Source organism: Vulpes lagopus, chromosome 15 (genome assembly GCF_018345385.1).
Source record: "Vulpes lagopus strain Blue_001 chromosome 15, ASM1834538v1, whole genome shotgun sequence".
Lineage (NCBI taxonomy): Eukaryota > Metazoa > Chordata > Mammalia > Carnivora > Canidae > Vulpes > Vulpes lagopus.
This window is the reverse complement of record NC_054838.1, coordinates 7018017-7037410: the sequence shown is the minus strand read 5'-3', so window position 1 is coordinate 7037410 and position 19394 is coordinate 7018017. Positions and strand designations below refer to the sequence as shown.

General features: G+C 42.9%; 1 protein-coding gene across 2 annotated transcripts in view; it reads left to right on the top strand.

The window, feature by feature from the left end:
• The window catches only part of NELL1 (neural EGFL like 1), an 812163-nt gene that overhangs the window by 189821 nt on the left and 602948 nt on the right, over window positions 1–19394 (top strand). For both annotated transcript variants that reach the window (XM_041729681.1, XM_041729680.1), the window contains exons 10-11: window positions 6940–7013; window positions 13149–13248. In XM_041729681.1, the coding sequence (XP_041585615.1) occupies window positions 6940–7013; window positions 13149–13248 (174 nt within the window). The remainder of the gene's footprint in view (window positions 1–6939; window positions 7014–13148; window positions 13249–19394) is intronic.

Sequence of the window (19394 nt, the reverse complement as noted above, 5' to 3'; positions counted from 1 at the left end):
TATATTTTCTTAAAATACAGTTCTCCAGAGTAGGGCCAGTGGGCCAAACACTGCCATTTTCAAGGCCCTTGATATATGTCACATTGTCCCCTCTGAAAAGTGTCGGGGGTAGTCACTTTTCTTTATTCCAACTCATTTGAGAGTTTTGTTTTGAAAAATATTTTAGCAAGTTACTCGATTTTACCAGCATGCTCATATACAGCTCACAAAGACATCAGTGTGTGTGTTTTTCTTTTTCTTTTCTTTTTTTGTTTTTCTTTGTTTTGTTTTTGCTTTTTTATTTTTTAAGATTTTATTTATTTATTCATGAGAGACAGAAAGAGAGAGAGAGAGAGAGAGGCAGAGACACAGGCAGAGGGAGAAGCAGGCTCCCTGCAGGGAGCCCGACGTGGGACTCAATCCCGGGTCTCCAGGATCACACCTTGGGCGGAAGGCAGGCGCTAAACCGCTGAGCCACCCGGGCTGCCCTGTTTTTGCTTTTGTTTGGAATTCATAGCAATTTAGCTAGACAGAACTAATTTTCTCAGCTCCGATTGGTGGTTTGGTATATTTGTAGTTTAACAAAATGGTAATAAAAATAAGTGAATGAACACTAGTTTAAAAAAAGGAACCAAAAACAAATGATAATAAAGCAAGTCTGGAAATTATAAAGGTTAAGAACCCTCTAGCTTAGAGGGTTTTCGTTTCTTCATAGTTTTTAACAGAAATATGCATTAGGCAGTTACTGAATGCTGGTGCCTGGAGTCGTGATAAATGAGCCCTCTGAAGCAAAGAGGTGATTTACAGTGTCTAGAATTCTCCATGCAGTCACATTAGGCATGTGGAGAAGGCACTTTATCAGGACACAGAGGATGGCTTGTGGGACAGTGTTGGGGCGTTTGGCAGGATATCGGCAGTAGGCCTGGGGTGCTCCCTGAAGAAGTGGAGCCAAGCTAAACATTTCTAGGCTTCTGGAAGATGACTGTGGTGAGTCAAACAGTAGAGTTGGAGCAGAGGAGAAGGACGATTAATAAAGCATAATTCCAACACTAATAGATAGAATTTCTAGAAGTCCCAAGTACCTTCGTATCAGAAAAAGGGAGATTTACTTTGGTCGCCCCTTCCAGATAGTTTCCTAAGCTACTGTTTGGGTGGAGCAGTTTCTGGAAACTCCGAGAAAAGGTATTGATCTGGCTCAGGCCAAAGGATCTGATACATAGGAGCAAAAGGTTTTGTTGGCTGACTTATCATGTTTTCATGCACTTGTCATGGCCTCAGGAGCTGCAGCATTTACAGATGGGGGTGTCTGTTTGGAAATAGGAAAGAATTTGGTTTAAATGTTCATGTCTTAGTCCATTGATTGGAAAAAGTGCTTTGTCCTTCTGTTCTGATCAAAAGGCTCAGACATTGATGCTGTCTCCAAGAGCAAGGTAGCTTTCAGAAGGCAGGTTTCATACCTTGGTACTATGATGTTCTTCTCTCTTCTTCCGAAGCATCAGGAATAACTCAAGAGAACATTCTATAGATTCATCAGTTGTGGACGTGATGGTCCAGGAAGTGGTGTAGGAGTTTACTCCTAAAGGCCCCACCCTGACCTACTAAATCAGAATCTCTGAACAGCGGCACCCCGTAGACTAGTATTTCAGTAGACAGACTTGAGAACTATCATGGGGGTGGTGGGGGGAGGGAGAGGATGATGGAGAGGGAATCTGCAGTTATGCAAAATAACAATTGCAAAGGAAAAGAGCTGGTAAAAAGAAAAGTCTTTTTGGTAACAGGGTTTCAGTAGGCGAGAAGTAGAAATCTGCAAAGGTGGGTTGCGGATGAGTGAGGACAATGGTCTTCCTTTGAGCTCATGCAGTCATTCTTACTCTCCCAACATTGTCCTTCCCTCTGGGTACAACAATGTGCATGTGTGGTTCGTTTGTTCTATGGCAGACAGTGCGTTGAGCCCTTCCAGTGGCCCAAAGTCAGTCCCCACTAGTATCCTCATTTTACAGGTGAGGAATTGAAGCACAGAGGAGTAACTTATCCAAGGTCTCCAGCCTTGGTAGAGCCAAAATAAAACCCAGGTGGTCTCTGGCTCCAGAGCTGATGCTCCTAACCCATGTCCTCTTCCCACTGCTGTCCAGAGAGATGTAGGCACCACCTCATTACAACAGAGTATTGTGTAACAGGCACACTGTGTAAGAAGCAGAGGTAGCAGAGAGAAGGGAGCAATGAACTCCATCAGAACTGTGTGTGTGTGTGTGTGTGTGTGTGTGTGTGTGTGTGTGTGTGTGTTGGGAATACTTCACAGGGTAAATAACAGCTGAGTAGGGTGTTATCAAATAAACAGGAGTTTGCCATGTTGACAAGGTAGGTGAGAACACATCTGACACAATAATATGTGCAAAAATCAAGGAAGCAGACATTGCATTGATTTTGGTAGTCAAAAGCAAGTTTTGAAGGGAGGGCTGGGGCATAATCAAAGTGTTTCACAGTGTCTGGTGCATTGGGAAAGCCAGAGGTAGGGTGGGTGGGTATGGGATTCAGGGATATTCCATGTAGAAGTAATAAAGCCGACAGACCACCACTGCCTGGGGAGAGGAAAAGGAAGGGATGGATGTGAGTGATGACCAAAAGGCCTGGCGCACAGTAGGTACTCCTTAACTTTTTTTTTTTTTTGGGTGAGACAGATGAATGAGGGGCAGAGCATCTGTAAGGGAGAAGTTGCCAGGTTTTGAACAGGAGCCTGTAGGGGACTCCTAGTGTGATGAACAGAACTAAGACAGGTGGAAGAAATAGTGCAGGGAGCAATACATTCTGTTGGGCATGTGTGAGTTGGAGATACTGCAGGGACAACCAGCGTGATGCGGGCATCTTGCTCAGAGAGGTGGTATCTGGAGCCAGATCTATGAATGAACTCATTGAGGCAGGGAGGACTCCTGGGTGTTTAACCGAGCTGCCTGTCTCCTTCAGAGTGTAGTACAGAGTGCTGGTTTTGATATCCTGACCCACTGATTGCCAAGGGATGGCTGGAGTGTGTGTAAGGTACAAATACCTAAATATAGACAGAGCAACCTAGTGTCCATATCTGACAGGGGTGCCAGCTCCTACCTGTCAGTTGTCTATATAGTGTGCACCCAGACGGCAAAAGTGTCCATTCATTGCCCTGGAGAAATCAGATCCAAATTTGAAGGGCCTGGGTCTGTGGGTGCAAGAAGATGTAGTTGAATAACTATTTCTCTACATCCTCAGTACATTTGTTTCTGACATCACAGAGAAGTCTGCATTGGTGCCAGGTTTCAATTTCATGGTCGTACACTGTGAAATACTCTAGTTTGCATGTCCCCGGTGTGATATGAAGGGCTTCAGGTATCCATTTACATTTCTACTCATACTGAAAGCTGTTGGAATGGAGTCCCAAATGCCCCAGCCAAAGGCACTGGAGCCTGACTCCCCTTATGCTTGAATTTCCTCCGACATCAAAAATAAGCCTTTTGGCTGTAGATCAAGAGGTGGGATAATGAGGATTGATGTTAGGCATATGGAGGGCAGTGTCGGAATAGGAGGGGTACTGTCAGAGAAATGGGGGTGAACATGAGAAAGCAGGGGGTGTTTGGGTGACTTCCAGTGGTGATCCTGAAAGCTGTCCTCAGAGAATTTCATTGATAGTTGATATTGTAATCACCTACACATCCTGCACCAGTGTAAATGGCTGAGGCATGCAGCATGACGTTGATATCATTCATAGTCCCCAAAGCACCCTGCTATGTGAGGACATAAAGTTCAGTGGACATTTCATTTTAATACAGGGCTGGTAATTTTGAGGGATGTTACTCTGTGTGTGGCATGAATGTAAACAGTAAGACCTCACTCTCTCCAGACAGGCTCATCCTAAAACTCCTACTAGAGGAGAGGAATCAGGCAAATGTCTTAAAACAGGGTAGCAAGTGTGCTCCTAGCATTTTGTGGGGGGCAAGGGACAAAATGAGGAAGAAAGTCTATTTCTTTGCTTCCCAGCTTGGGCCAAGAAGCAGATGGCAGATTTGACACCAGCGCATTTAGCAGAACTGTCACTCTGGAACAAGCCATCTTGCCAAGTTGGCAGCTGTGTTTGGGAGTGTGGGAGTTTATTGGACAGGAATTCCAGGCCCTTGGAGGATGTGTGGTCTCACCATGTGCGTATATAGGAGAATCTACATCATCATTAGGACCAATGAGTCATGGTCCACTGATTGATCATGAAAATTGAGGCATACACAATGGTCATGGATAACTTTTTAAAGGAAGGGAAGAATGTTTGATCTAGAAAAATTTCTTTTTTCTGTTGTTCTGAAACTCTTGATATGTGCTTTTAATGTTTTAAATCATATTAAATAGCAGAAAGAACTCTTATTTGAGAATCAGAACTTTTGACTGGTTTTCACTACCAACTATAGGCACACTAATTCTAAAATTACTAATTGTTATTAACAAAAAGTCCAGAGAGGCACTGAGCTTGGGACTGGAGATGAAATGATGAAATATACCTGTTTTCTGCCCTCATGGAGATTATAGTTAGCAGCAGAGATGTATAGTGAATTAGGCAACTGAGAGAAAATGTGAGGTGTTAGAGCTAGATCCAGAGTACCACAGAAGCACAAAATGAGGGCAGTTCACCAGTTTGGAAGTCAAGAATAGCTTCTTGCTGGAAGTCAGGCTTACATTGAAATTGATGGGTATAGAGAATGGGGGGTTACCAGGGGAAGGGAGGGATGAGGCAGCCTATTTCTGGAGAAGATGATAATGTGTGCAAATCCCAAATGTAAAGGAGAAAGTGTGGCCAGGGTATATGTGGAGGTTGAATGTTTGGGGTGGTGGTGGGGGAATAAATGCAGAGGAACTGATAAGCTGTGAAACATGAAAGAGAAGGAAGAGCTACCTGAATGGCTTTGTTGAATTCAGGAATTTGGACTATGTTCTGAGGGCATTAGTGACCCATGATGATTTTAAAGCATGGCCTCATATTATAACAAAATATGTCTGACCATTGTATGGGGAAGAACTCAGTAAGATTAAGACCAGAACATGGGAGACATAGGAGATGGTTCTGGGGTACTAAAGATGGGGCTGGGAATGAAGATAGTTGCAGGTGTAGGGACTAGACAAAAATAGGTTGACTTGAGAAACTTAAGGAGGAAGCATTGTTGGGATTTGGATCATGATTGGATGTTGGATTGAGTAAGAGGGACAGGTTAAAAGGACCCCAGTTGGTAGAGTATGGGTGCTAGGTGTATAGTGGTGCTAGAATGGAACATGGAAGGAGGTACTAGAATGGAACAGATTCCAGTTAGGTGTGGGTTGTTGCAGGTCAGGTTCCAATAGGAAACAGACTCTGAAATGGAGATGTGCTTTGTCCTTTATGAGGAGGGATCTATCAGGATCAGTTCTGGGGTAGAGTGAGATCCTGAAGGAAGCAGAATTGGGCAGATGAAGAGTTGAACTGTAATACAGTTACTATAAAACCTTCAGTCATCCCTCGAGTTCTGGAGCTGGAATGACCTTTCACAGTGATTCCTACTTGAGGCCAGGGCCCAGGACTTTGTCCTACCTTTACCAACCACTCATTGTGTGTGGGCTACCCTAGAAAGAACATTTGACTTTGGATGAGGTGGTTCTTTTCAACCAAGGAGAAGTCCTAGACCACTGTTCAGCTCAGCTATTGATCATCAGTTGCCCCAGCAGCTGCAGGAATGAGTCCTTAAGCTGTCGAGGGTGACCTGAGTAGCACACCACAGCAGCCACTATGGGATCATGATAAGTGTACCAGATCTCTGGGCTTTCCTCTTCCTGTGGCTAACAAGAGGGTGTTGGACAAGTTGATTGCTAAGGTCTATATATACTTGAACGTTCCATGAGAGTTGGAAGATTGTAGGACTAGGAGACTACCAAATTAACCTGTTTTTAACCAATATGGAAATGGAGACTCTGAGGGCTGAGGTGGTTTTTGTAAGACACATAGTGGGTGATAGAGATGCCTTAGAGTGCGTGTCTTCAATTGAGGGCTTCCTAAATGCTATGGAAGAAGGATCCTCATCTGTGCAGGAGAGGGAGTGAGCAGGCCTTTGTCTCCCTGTTGATGTGGCTGGAGAACTGAGTGGAGGCACATTAGGATTAGATCACACTAACATATATCCTGCACTTGTTCAAAAGTGGGTCAGCAAGTTGAGTTGAGGACTGAGTCTCAGTGGAACCTAAATTGAATTGTGGGAGCTCCATTTATCCTTTTACCTTTCCTACAAGGCCTATCTACTTTGTGCCTCTCTATTAGCCTATGAAGCTCACTTTTCAAAAGCGTCTCTCCAGTGCATTGATAAATGTCTTACTGTTTTGGCTTGTATTTCTCAAAGGTTTTTGAACTTACTAGGAACATCGAGTGTATGGGCATGCATCTCCCACGAACACAGAAAAATAAAGGTGTCCTTTTGCATTGTGAGGTTCTGATGAATGGAATATATAAGTCCCTTTTTACCAACTCGTTCATTTTATGGCTGGAGTGTAAGAATCAAAGGTTCTGCTATTATACTCCATGGAGATGACCACTGCTGCTTCCTCATTTTAACTTCTGACCACATCAATTCACTTTCTAGTTCCTTTAGCAGCTGTGACGTTGAAATAGCTGTATATCCTTAGTGTGAGGGACTCATGGCGAACATAATGGAAGATGACCATTTGATGGGGACCCAACAATTGTCCTTACAATTGTCTTAGATATTCCCATGTCTTAAATATTTCTATTTTTTTTTAAAGTAGGCTCCACACCCAATGTGGGGCTTGAACTGATGACCCAGAGAAGAGTTACAAACTCTACCAACTGATCCAGCCAGGTGCCCCACAAGGAGAATCTGTATTCTGTGGGATTCACTTCAGTGGGTGGCCCTCTGAGGCCAGTTAGTTGCAGAGCATGACTGACCTATTTTTCTGTTTTTGTTACAGCAAAATGTATCTATGGAGGCAGAGTCCTTGCAGAAGGCCAGAGGATTTTAACTAAGAGCTGCCGGGAATGCAGAGTAAGTTTCAATCTTATGATCCCCAACCCTTGGGAATTAACAGATAGATTGATGGGCTCTGATAAGGATCTCGAGTGGAGTGTGTTGGCCTGAGTGGGTCCCTGGGGGGACGGACTCTCTGTGATGGGCTGCTGTCCAGGACTGGAAGGGCCCACCCATTGCCATTGTGCTGCCAGCTTGTAGATCAAGTAGCCTAGGGGAAAGCCACGAAAGGATGTGAGAAGGTGAAGGGAGCCAGCAGTTACTAGGAGCCAGGGAGGTTGGCAGGTGGCCCAGGAAAGGATTTTGACTTGATTTTGGGGAAATCAGTTTGTGATGCCGGCTCTGGATGGTGCCATCTCTAGTCCCAAGTGTCTAATATTGTGAGAAAATGCCTATTTCCTACCTGTCCCCACCCATCTTTTTCTTGGAATAAGATATGTAGAAGCATAGATCTTCAGTAGTCATTCAGCCAACATACCTTGATCAACTGCTATATGCTCGCATGTACTAGATTTTGGATATGTAGCAGTGAACACAACAGAGTCCCTGCTTTTATAGAACTGGTGATCTAGTGGGGGAGACAGATAATAAAATAAATGCATATACAATATAATGCTAAATCCTATGAAAAATACAAAGCAGGCTGAAGAGATACAGAAGTTTTGGGGAGTTATGGGTGGTCTGGGAAGAGGTAATATTCCAACGAAGCGTGGGAGCTAGCCATGCACATGTTACTTGGGGGAGGTGCTGTCCTGGGAATGGAAGACTGGGAGACGGGGAAGGAGGGAGCACCCATACAAGGTGGCCTATTACAGGGCAGCCCCAGTCCTACAAGGAAGTCCAGCTGGTTTTATGGGGTATTCTCAGAGAGCTGACAGGACCCTCTGCCTCAGAATAGCCCCTTTTGTAAGTGGTTGTAACCAAATGATTGCTTTTGCTTTTCATCATATCCCTGAGGAAAAGAAAGGAATCTATTTTAGAGGTTGGGAAAAATGAAGCTTTTAGAGACCTGGAGAGGCTTGAATCCAGTTCTTTATTGGGGCGGTGGTGGGTGGAGGAAAGGCTCTCACCTGTTTTCTACTTCTCAGTGGCTGGAGTTTACCCCTAGGGGTTAACTCCTCTGAACTTTCCTATTGTATTTCCCTCCCCGCCCCCATTCTTGGATGACCCTGGGAATGCCAGAGATTCTATTGCTGTAGACAGTCTGGATGGGTATGGTGGGTATGGAGGTATGGTGGTCTTTGTGCATGACTGGATGCTGTGGGAGGATCTCCTTAGTCTATGGCAGGGGCCGGGCTGGTGTAGCAGGAGGAGCTCTGTGATCTCTCAGTCAGCAAGGCAGGCTACCAGACCTGGGCATGGGAGAGCTGGCGGGGTAGTCTCCAACCTGGGAGCAGCACATTACCACATTGGACGTTGGGTAGATTAAATGGGAAAAAGCATGTGAAGGACCTAGTAGTGTGCTTGGCACAAAGTAAGTTCTCAGTAACATGAGCTCTTCTAATTCTACATGACCATGCATGTCCTCTCTGAAAATATGATTAGATGTCCTTTTCTCTGTAAGTTGTTTCACTTCTAGGGGAGGGGAAATGATTTGGATTCTAAGACCTTTCTTCTTCCACCTCAGGGGCAGCTGGGATGCTTAAAGGCACTCTTGCCCACTGTGCTGATGATCCTAGTGGATCCTAGTCTTGCATGTTGCCACTTACAAGTAGCAATGCCCTTTGTTTTCAGTAGAAGCAGTGGGTGGTTTTAACAAGGGTCCCAGTTATGACTCCATCTGTTGTCAAACGGTCAAGGCAGAGAATACTGGAGTCCTCTGGGAGATACGGGCATGGATTGAGGTGCCAGCTTATAGGAATAGTCCTTACCACACTGTTAATGGCACATTGTAGACACTCTTCTGCATGCTGTGGTTCATCCTTTACTGCTTTTGTTTGGTTGTATTTTTACAAAAGGTTAGAAAAGTTGGGGCAGACATTCTCCTAGCACACGTGGTATGTGTATGCATGTATGTGTGTGCAAGTGAATAATTGCATCTTTTAAAAAGTCATTAATTTCTACAGTTATTTACTTTGTATATGGAGCAGGGTCCTTGACAGTAGTTACCAATTCTTGAGCATTTAGTATTTTCTAGATATTATTTGAAACGTTTCAGACTTATTATTTCCTGTAAAACTCATAATTACCCTATCAGGTGGGTGCTATGATCATTCCCATTTTGCAGATGAGAAAATCGAGGCATAGAAGATCCAGGTACATAGTAAGTGAGCTAGCTGGGATCTGAACCTGTGTGGTCTGGCTTGACAGGCTCATCTCTTAGCCTCTGTCCTGCCACTCCTGATGGTGTCAGACTTATTTGGAAATAATTCTCATTTCAAAATTTTAGAAGGGGAGACTCCGAAGCATTGAACGATCATTTTCAGTTCGATCATTTGACCAACCAGGTTGGTCAGGCTACGGCTCATTGAGTCTTTTGATAAAGGGGTAGTATTTATAACAGGCCATGGAAGAGCCTTGGGATACGTCTAATGGATGCTGTCTGCAGGGGACAGGAGGTGATGGGCATAAGATGCCAGGACCTTGAGTCTCTGGGCCACCTTTCTCAAGATTTAAGCCCTAATGCCCAGTGGCACCTATTGTATGTAAGGAGTCAAGTTCTCTCCTAGGCATCTACACTGGTACTATCCACGTACCATATTTGAGAGAACTGGTCAAATAATGAAATAATTCTTGGTCTTCTATGATTCAAATGCAGATTCCCCAGTTGACAAGACACTGCCTACAGATGCTTTCATTTCCATTTTCCTAGGATCATTTTAAAGCTTCAGCAACACCAATTAGACAGGAACAAACTCCTGTTTCAAATATTTTCACCCAGTGTTTTCAGAAGTTAACATATTATTATTTTAAACAAAGATGAAATAAACTCTTGTAGGAGTCCTGCTCAATTTTGTTCAATTACTGCTATCCTGTAATGTTTCTTTAACAACAATTTTTTGACTTAATGATGTGAGCTTTTATGTCTTTAGAAATTCAGGTTGAAGCACGGTGATTAGTAAAGAACTTGAAAGTGTATATATTTGACCAATGACCCAGAGGTTGTCACTCTAAATGAGAAAGAATGGGAGAATTGTATTTTTCCACCAACACAGAGTTTTAGGGGTCATAAAATAACATACTGTAATCAGGAGGATTTAAAAATGTTAATTATCAGATACTTCTTACCAGAAATAGTTTTGAAAATAAAGTTAAAAAAGGTTTTGTGCTTAATTATGTGGCTGGACTAAGTGGAAGTAGTGGCACTTATGCTACTATAATCACAGTTCATATTATTTTCAAAATCATGCAAAGGGGTTTGTCTCTATTGAAACATTTGGAATTATGATCTTGCTCATTAAATATGTTAAAGGTTGATTAGGATTGTCTGATTTAATCAGTCAAGGCAAGCCCTTTTCATAAAAAAAAAAAAAAAACTTTTGTGAGTGATTATTTTAAAAAATTCTTCATAGCATTTTATGTTATTTTTTAAAAGATTTTATTTATTTAATCATGAGATTGAGAGAGAGGGGCAGAGACACAGGCAGAGGGAGAAGCAGGCTCCATAGAGGGAGCCTGATGTGGGGCTCGATCCCGGGACTCCAGGATCATGCCCTGGGTTGAAGGCAGGCGTTAAACCACTGAGCCATCCAGGGATCCCCTTCATAGCATTTTAAATATTCTTTTTAACAAAAGCAAATACATACTCCAGATGAAAAAAACATTTGAATAGAGAGGAGAAACTACAAGGAAGAAAAAAGAAAGCACTCCAGAATCTCACCATCCAGAGATAATATTTAACAATTTTATTTTTGACAGCAAGAATGAAATTGATCTGTCTTAGTTTGGATCCTCCTAAAAGCAGACCCTGAACTAAGATTTTCAATATAAGTGATCAATTAAAATAGTGTTCTACGGAGCAACCAGTAAGGGTATGGAGAATGCAGGATGGGGAAAGGCAAGGAACCGGGCAAGGGTGGGATTTTTGGCTGAAAGGCCTCAAGTACTCTGGTTTTAGGAGGGGTGTTGGAGTATAAATCACACCCCCAGCGACTGGGTCCCCTTGAGATGAAGAGCCTCCCAGGCTGTCAGTACCTGGCTTTGGGCTATGACGGTGGGGATGTAGTACTTGTGGGTGGCTCTCTGTATGGCAGAGTGGCTCCAGTGCCCCAGGAGTACCCTCTGAGGATGGTGAAGATGAGCCATTAGCAGCAAAGTGTTCAGAAGCTAGGAGATGGGCACACTAACCAGTATGCCTAGTTAGAACTAACTAACTAGTTTGCCTAGTTCTAAGTAGCCTAGTTTGAACTAGAGCTCCTAAAAGGGACCCAACAGTGTCTGTCACTCTTATCTATTCAAGGAGGCAGTAGGTAATAAATACATTGATTGTTGACAGATAAATTAAGTAGAGGCTTTAATGACGAGTAAGCATTTTGTTTTCCTGTGTATTAAGGCTTATGCTGCAGATGGTCCAGTTGTAAATGTCTATTGGTTTGTAATGACTTCTGTTGCAGAAACTAAGGTATAACTGGGACGCACACTGGCTCAGGACCAGTGCCATGTCTTGAGGCTGGGTGCCCCACCACAGGGCCTGGATTGAGGGATGAGAATGGACATAGCTGTGAGGGAGACTGAGCATGCAGAGCAGGCTGCATTCTCACATGGTAGGGCCAGTGTTAAGATGAGAGAAAAGCAAGAGGTCTGGATAACGTGGGTGAGATCAAGAAACCAAGAGCAAGGCGGAGGAAAAGAAGATGTTACAAGGAACATTAGAGGCAGGACTGTCGGGCTGAAGATAATAAGAAAGGAAAGGAAGCTATGGTGTGAATTATCCAAATGATGAGTAGTTAGAAATTAAATTGGTATGTTCATAATCGTTTATGTTCATAATTTGGAATGGATGTGCCTGATGAAGTGGGAGTTCCTGCCCCATGGTCCATGGGAATGATAGTGTCTCAGAGATGGAAAACTCTCTATCTCCCCCCATCCCCCTGGCTGTCCAGCTCCATCCTATTCCCCCATCTGTGTTGAGAAGTACCTTTGCACCTTAAAGGAGACTCCTTTTCTCAAGCTTGATTCTTAGTTGACTTTAAACAGCTGCTTAGGAATAGGAGAGAAAAACTTAGTATTTTAGATAAAATACTCTCAAACCCCTTTTCATAGTAATTAATGGACTAATTTTTAGAAATCAGAGTAAAACTAAATACAGAGGCTAGTGATATCACCAAAGAAGACCTTTGGTGAGTGAGGCCCTAAAGATTCACCTGTTGAATGTTTAAAATTCTATTGTAAGTGATTTTATTTACATCTAAGGGAAAATGTGGTGCTCCTCTAACCCTCGTTCAGTTCATTTGTACCTGGATACCTTGACTTTTACCTGTTTTGTCTGCCAGGAAAGTCTCTCCTTCCTTACTCCATTATTCAAATGTGGCATCATCTTTGTAATTTCTCCTTACCTGGGCAGCACTATTCTCCTGTGACACATTATTATACCTTAATTATAGAACATTTTTTAGGACTTGGCATACCATATTATGCTTCTTAGTTAAGAGATTTTTTTTTTTTTTTGTCTTCCTGCACTCCACCTAGGAACTCAGCAAGGGCAAGGAAGAGGTCTTACTTATCTTTGGGTTCGTGGTGCACACAGTGATCCAGAAAGGCTAAAGCTGGCTCATGAAAGCTCATGAGCCCTCATTGCACATAACTTCCCCACTCTTGGGCCAGTAATACCATGTTGATAATTCAAAATCGGTCATCCTTGGAGTATTCATACCACAGAAATCAGCAAACCCTACAAATTAGGGCTCCCCGTCCAACAGCCACCTGTTAACCTTAACAGCACACCACTGTTAGTGACCTTATTTTACATTGAAGCTACACAAAAATGGTTGAAGTTAAGGCTGTCGAGACCTAGAAGGGGACGCTTTCTCTGCCAGGAGTCGCATCGGTTTCATTTGCAACTTTGTCATTATTGTGGAATTCCTGCGAGTACAGTTAATTATTGAAGCTTGTTATCACTGCAGGCTGTTAACAGTGAGCATTCTATGTTTGGATCCTCAACTAAAAAATATGAACTTTTTTTGTTTGTTTGTTTCCCGATGATTTGGCTTCCAGGGTGGAGTTTTAGTAAAAATTACAGATGCTTGCCCTCCTTTGAACTGCTCGGAAAAGGATCACATTCTCCCGGAGAATCAGTGCTGCAGTGTCTGTAGAGGTAAGGGCGCTTGGTGGTGGGGCTGTGCGTGGGATGAGGGTGGGATGCAGGAGGATTTCATGAGTGGTGTGAAGGTGGGAACCTGGGTTCCAACTCTGCTCTGCTACGTCAAAACATCATATCCTAGTTACCTTTCTCAACCACAGTCGTGTCAGGTGTAAACTGAGGGGAGTGATAGTCAACTTTACAGGCCTGGCGGGAGGGTTAGATGGGATGATGCGTATCTAGTGTCCTGCCTAGTGTGTGATAAATGAGGTGGCAGTTCCTATAAGAAGAATGATAGTTCTTGTAATAATGGTTATTAAAACCAACATCGTGATTAGGTTTTTCTCAGGAGTGGCATTGCTAAGTGTACTGTGTGGTCCTTTGCGGGGGCCAATTCCTGTATCTGACAGAGACAGTGAGTCTTTATTCAGAAAATTATATGCAACTTTTTCACTTCATGCAAGGGAAAAACCGTTCTGCTAAGTAACACCTACCTGCTAATTCATTCTCCGGCAAAAATTGTTTTGCTGCCCTTTTGGACTTTGCTTCTTGCCCAAATTTTATTGTCTTCAAATCCTGGATTAGATAACCTTTCCTCTCGGAAAGGGCTCAGTCTGGGAGAATTATGTGGATTAGGAGAACCTAAAACTGATTCAAAAATCTTAGAGAACAAATCCAGTTAAACTCAGCTCTTTTATTTTTTTTATTAATTTTTTTAAAACTCAGCTCTTTTAAATGGAAGCTATACCCACAACGCATCTTTCTCTACTTTCTCAAATACTTACAGAGTTGAATCCTTTCTGACTCCCCCCTAAAGCTTCTAGAACATAGGGGTTTAGCTCAGGTTACTCCATATTTCACTTTTACTCAGTCGTTTCCCTAGCCCAAGGGTTGGCAAATACAGGGCCGCACAATATTTTTGGCCTTGTGGGCCACCAGGTTTCTGTTGCAATGACTCAATTCAGCTGTTTTGCAAAAGTAACTGAGACTATAGGTAGATCAATGGCTGTGGTTGTTAGAATACAATCTTATTTACAAGAACAGGTTGCAGCCCATAATTTGTGGACTCCTTCCTCTAGCATCTTCTGATATATAGAAATGTTACATGTTTTCTCATGGAATATTCATCTTATGTGGAAGTTTCTGTGCTTGGTCATGAGGAAGCTACATTTTGGCGACATTCCTAGGAAAATTTAGTATGCGGATAGCCAAGAATGGCTAACCGTGCCATCAGAATATCTTCCCTGATTCATCTGCCTGTTGGCTATAAGCATATCTGCAGCTGAGATACTATACAAGCACCTAAAGGTTGACTGGAATTTTCAGAGGGATTCATTTATTAGTAACTGATGAGGTTGTAACGTAGTTCTTATAATTTAATGCAAAATCCATCACTTGCTATTTGTTGAGGTGCCAAGTGAGACTCAGTTTATGTAAATCCTTCCTGATTTATGGTTTCATTAGAGCAAAATCATTGATTATCCCACAGAAACTCCAGAGGAATTTCATTGCTGTGACCCAACTGACAATAGACCTGGTGCCACTACTTCTGCTAATCCTTCTCCAGAATGAATGCTTGCACTTCTTGACCAGTGAAGACACTGAGAGATGGGACCTTTCAGTGAAAAATTAGATTCATTCAGGGACCCACTGCTGCAACTTAGCTTTTAGCAAACCTGACCGGCCTTTGAGGGAAGAATGGGAGGCAGGAGTAGACTTCCTAGATTAGGGTATAGATCATTGATGATTTTCTTCTTTCTCCTGCTTCCTACTTAGGTAGGAAATGACCAGCTGTTGGGAGGGGCTGCTGGTAGTTCTTCTGGAGGTGTCTGTATCAGAGAGGGTTATTTGTTCTCTTTGACAACTCTAGATTTGGACAGGAACAAGAGAATGTCTTCAGAAAAGATACGATGAGGAAGGAGGGCCTTATCCTGGGGAATGGGTTGAATTAAACCATTTGGATATGTGGATTCTTTTAGGGTTCTCAAATTTACTCCCAACTCAGAGTTCAGACACTGGAATGGAGAAAGCATTATTTTAGACACAGGCCCTTTTCAGCAACATTTACTGTTGTTACCATCCCTTCTGTTGACCCAAAGTAGAGCAGAGCCCAGAACATCCGGCCCCCTTGTCCACATGCTGGAGCTTGCTCTGCACAGCAATCAGAAACGGAAAGACACACTGTTTCTCTGTGCAGTGGGTTTAGTTTCTTTATTCTGAAAACGCAAAATTTATATGACAATTGACAAAAAGGCGACTCAGGTGAACTGCCAAGGTGCATTGTCTCAAACTATGCTCTCCATGAATTTTATTCCAGATCTCTCAATTCCAGCTATTTCCCAAGAGCATCTTTAGAAGAAACATAATAGTCCTTCATCATATTGTGGGAAGTATTTTTCCCCTTGGACCTCTAGTTGTCTTTTACCTTTTCCTCCGTGTTTATGTTTTGTGCAAGAAGAGGAGGAACTGGTTAATTTCTGTTCTGATAAAACTTGGAAAGCCCAGTAGGCCTGTTTGAAGGCGTATTGTTCAGCTCTCCACCGCACCCCCCTTTCACCTCTCTAAAACAGAAAGTAATGAAAGGGTGACATACACTCAATTTCTATGTAAAATAATTTTTACCCTGCATATGGAGAGGCTGTACCACTTGCTTTGTGGATTGAGATTGTGTACCGACTGGCAGGCAGTAAGTGAGCAGAGAGACCAGCCTCTGCTCACCTGAGATGTGCGTTTCTGGGATGAGCACAGTGGTGTGATTTCAGTTGTGTGGCTCCTGCCACCCTGCTGTTACTGATTACAGAAACTGAAGTGGCCATAGCCTTTCTCAATACCTGGGTGAAGGGTCTTCTCAATTAGCATATTTATCATCTTTCTCTATCTTACTGTAAATGTCAGGTCATTAGCCTGAGGGTAGTCACCCCATGAGAGCATATCCTTCCTTAGGAGTCTGAATCACAGCCTTCCTCAGGCCTGCCTAGGAAATGCAAGTTTTCTGGGGCTTGTTTTCCATCAGGATCTGATGAGCCGCCCTACCGGAGGAGGTTTAGACTGGGGATTTGAGAAAATCCCTAGTGCTTTTCGTTTTCTGCCTTGATTGGCTGGTTATATGATATACATAAAATGCTCTAACTTAAAAAAAAACAAAAAACAAAAAACATTTGTTTTAATGATTACATTTTATGGATCCTTTAAATGTAGGAGATAAGATAGATGAAGATATGTTTTGACCACGTGGAATAATTCTGTCACTGTCATGTCTGTGACTTTGAAGGAAGTGATTTTTAGTACCAACTATTTTGTTGGATCTCCATATTTCATATACGAAATAATGTTGAACCCATTGACTTGATTCTGAAACTAATTTTTATTGAGTGATGCCCATTTTCTTATATGGCTATACAGTTTGCCATCGGGCACTCCCCACCCTGCCCCCGACTAATCAAGGAGAGAGATTAAGGTTTTCACGGACTTTTTCCACTTCCTGAGAATTAATGTAAGACCATAGAGTTAAGAATAAGACTCTGACAGACTTCTGGTGTTCACTGTATCAAGACAACTGATACCCAGACTAGAGGCTTGGGTACCTTGCCTCTTTAAATCTCAGGTTATGCCAAATGCATAACTAATTCCTCTGCCCTTTAAAGAAAAATGAAGGTAATCAGCTGAAATGGTGGTTAAATCCACAGGGCAATTGGAGCAGCCTAGATGTCCCTAAAGAAGGGAGTACAGGACTTAGGGAAGACACATGCCAAAAGAACCGGTGATGGACATTGGCAGGAGGAGGCCATCCTGCAATTGCTGGGGCCCAAGGTATCTATCACTACCAGTAACACCCAGAACAGTCCTAATCACCACCACAGGTTTTCTCTCCTATTTTAGGACAGTTTGTGTGAACAGCATGAAATTCCTTTACCTTCATCATCATTTAAGGCAATGGCTGTAGCAGAAACCCGACCACTTAAAGTGTGAGGCCATGAGGTGGAAGAGGGGGAGTGGGCACCGGAGTGACAACTATGCTCCTGCTTGGGAAGAAGTAATATAAGTGTGAACGTAGCCCCAGAAGAAAAAGATTGCTCATGAATTATTAGTGGTCTCTGTTAAAGGGAGGCAAAAAGCCAACAGTCTTGTCCGTGCATCCTCCAAATTGCTCCAGGAAAACACACCAATCATTTGGCCCATTCTAGAATTCTTAACACACTCCTCAGCGTTTTAGTCTCCTCATAATTGACTCTAATTGTACCTTCAATGTCACCAATGACTTTGGAGGGTTTTCACTGCATGTTTAAGACTTTTGGTGTTGGGAAAAAAGTTCTTGCCAACATCTGTTCCCAGTGTGTTTATCTGTAATTTTAATTCATGCTCACTTCCCTTGTCATCTGGTCCAGACTGAAATGAGTTGAGATTATTTGTACTATTTAAGATTTTATGCCCTTCAATTAAATCCTCCCAAGGCTCTTGGCATCCTATGATTTCTTTTCCCCTAGTCGATCTTCATCATGCTAGTCTCCACCAGAATTCGTAATTGAAATGGTTTTAGAGTATTTTCAGGGTTTTTGAGATTAAAAGAGGCCCAGGAAAGTGGCACTTAATGAGTATATTATCTAGTGCCTAAGTAGAGGAACTGGCAATTAGCAGCTGGGGCAGGTCCTGTGCATCGGATGGAGTCCGATCAACATCCCTGCAGCCATGGGCTGAAGTGGACTGGAAAGACAGGGCTCTGTGCTCAACTGTCGAAGCTGGGAGCAGAGAAGGGCATTTGAAGATGAGTAGTCTCTGGGGGTTCATGATGTTGGTGGCTTTGCAAGTGCTGTAGTATATTAGGGCCTATGGAACCTCTGGAAGGAGGCGCATGGTCCCAGAGAGAAGGTCGGAAACAGGTCAGATGGCCTTGGACAGGGAGACCCTTAACTGCTGACTGTTGTGGAAGAACTGGATTGCTTTCTAGGATAGAATCTGAAAGAGTCCAGAGCTCAGTCTCTACCAGGTTCATCTTATTTGCCTAACTCTCCTTGACAAGGAGGGAAAGGATTGTCCTCACCCCCAAGGGCCCAGACTTCTATTCCCTGTGTGTTGGTTGTGGAGTACATTGGGTTTTCTGTTTTCGTAAAGGATCTTTGGGCTATCTCCCTCCCAGGCAGTCCGTGGGTGGAGTTATCTTCATACCAATGAGGCACATGGAATATACTATACTTAGTATACTGTAGTTCCTGTATAACTTCTAAGGTTAGGCAAGCAGAAGTGATATGAAAGGTATTGGCTTTCTAGGATTTGAGCTAGGAGTGCATTTTTTGATTGTCCAGGCATATCATTTCAGAAGCAACTTTCTGACCCGCAGGACAACACATTAGGGGTAGGAGATTGAGGATGAGAAATTTGGAGGAATCTCTGTGGAATCAAACTTGAACTGCTTAGAGAAAATCTTGACCAAGGGTAGTGGCCTACTCCTTATTATGGAGGTCACAGCAGTGAACCATAAAGATGCCTGTCCATTATTGGCTGTTGAAGCCAGAGATAAAGCAGAGTGGATGGACGGTTTTGCTATTAGAAAGGGTGCAGTGTAGGGGGGCCTCATTATCATATGTAGGGTTATTACATGCAGATGAGGCCAATGGCTTTAAGGACAGCAAGTTGTTAGTGTTAAGGTCTTTCACTAACAACAGAACTTTAGATACCGGGGAGTCCAAATTTTAGACTGGTTGCAACTAAAAAAGTGATCTCAGCATTTCTGTTGCTTCATTAATTCCCTTGAACATAATATGGACACATGCTGCTTCATGCGTTTGGAACTCCTTCCCTTGGTCCAGTCAGCCTCATTCAGGCTTCACATCACTTCCGGTCTTGGATTAGGACCCTTCTCTATGAGACATTCTTGAAGCACCTTGTTCCCCTCCATCACAATATATATTTCCTTATAACCCAATACTGCATATCAGTCATTTCTGTTCAAGTATGAGATGGCTTTTTGTTGGTGTTTTTTTTGTTGTTGTTGTTGTTTTTTTGTTTTTTTGTTCTGTGCCTATTGCCTTGAATAGTCTGGGCCCCAGGTAGATAGATAATAAATATTTTTCAAATGAATGAATGATACCCATGCTAGGAGCTAAAATTAAGGATGTACTCAAATACAACCTGGAATCTCATTTCTGCAGATGTGTCTTTCTCTG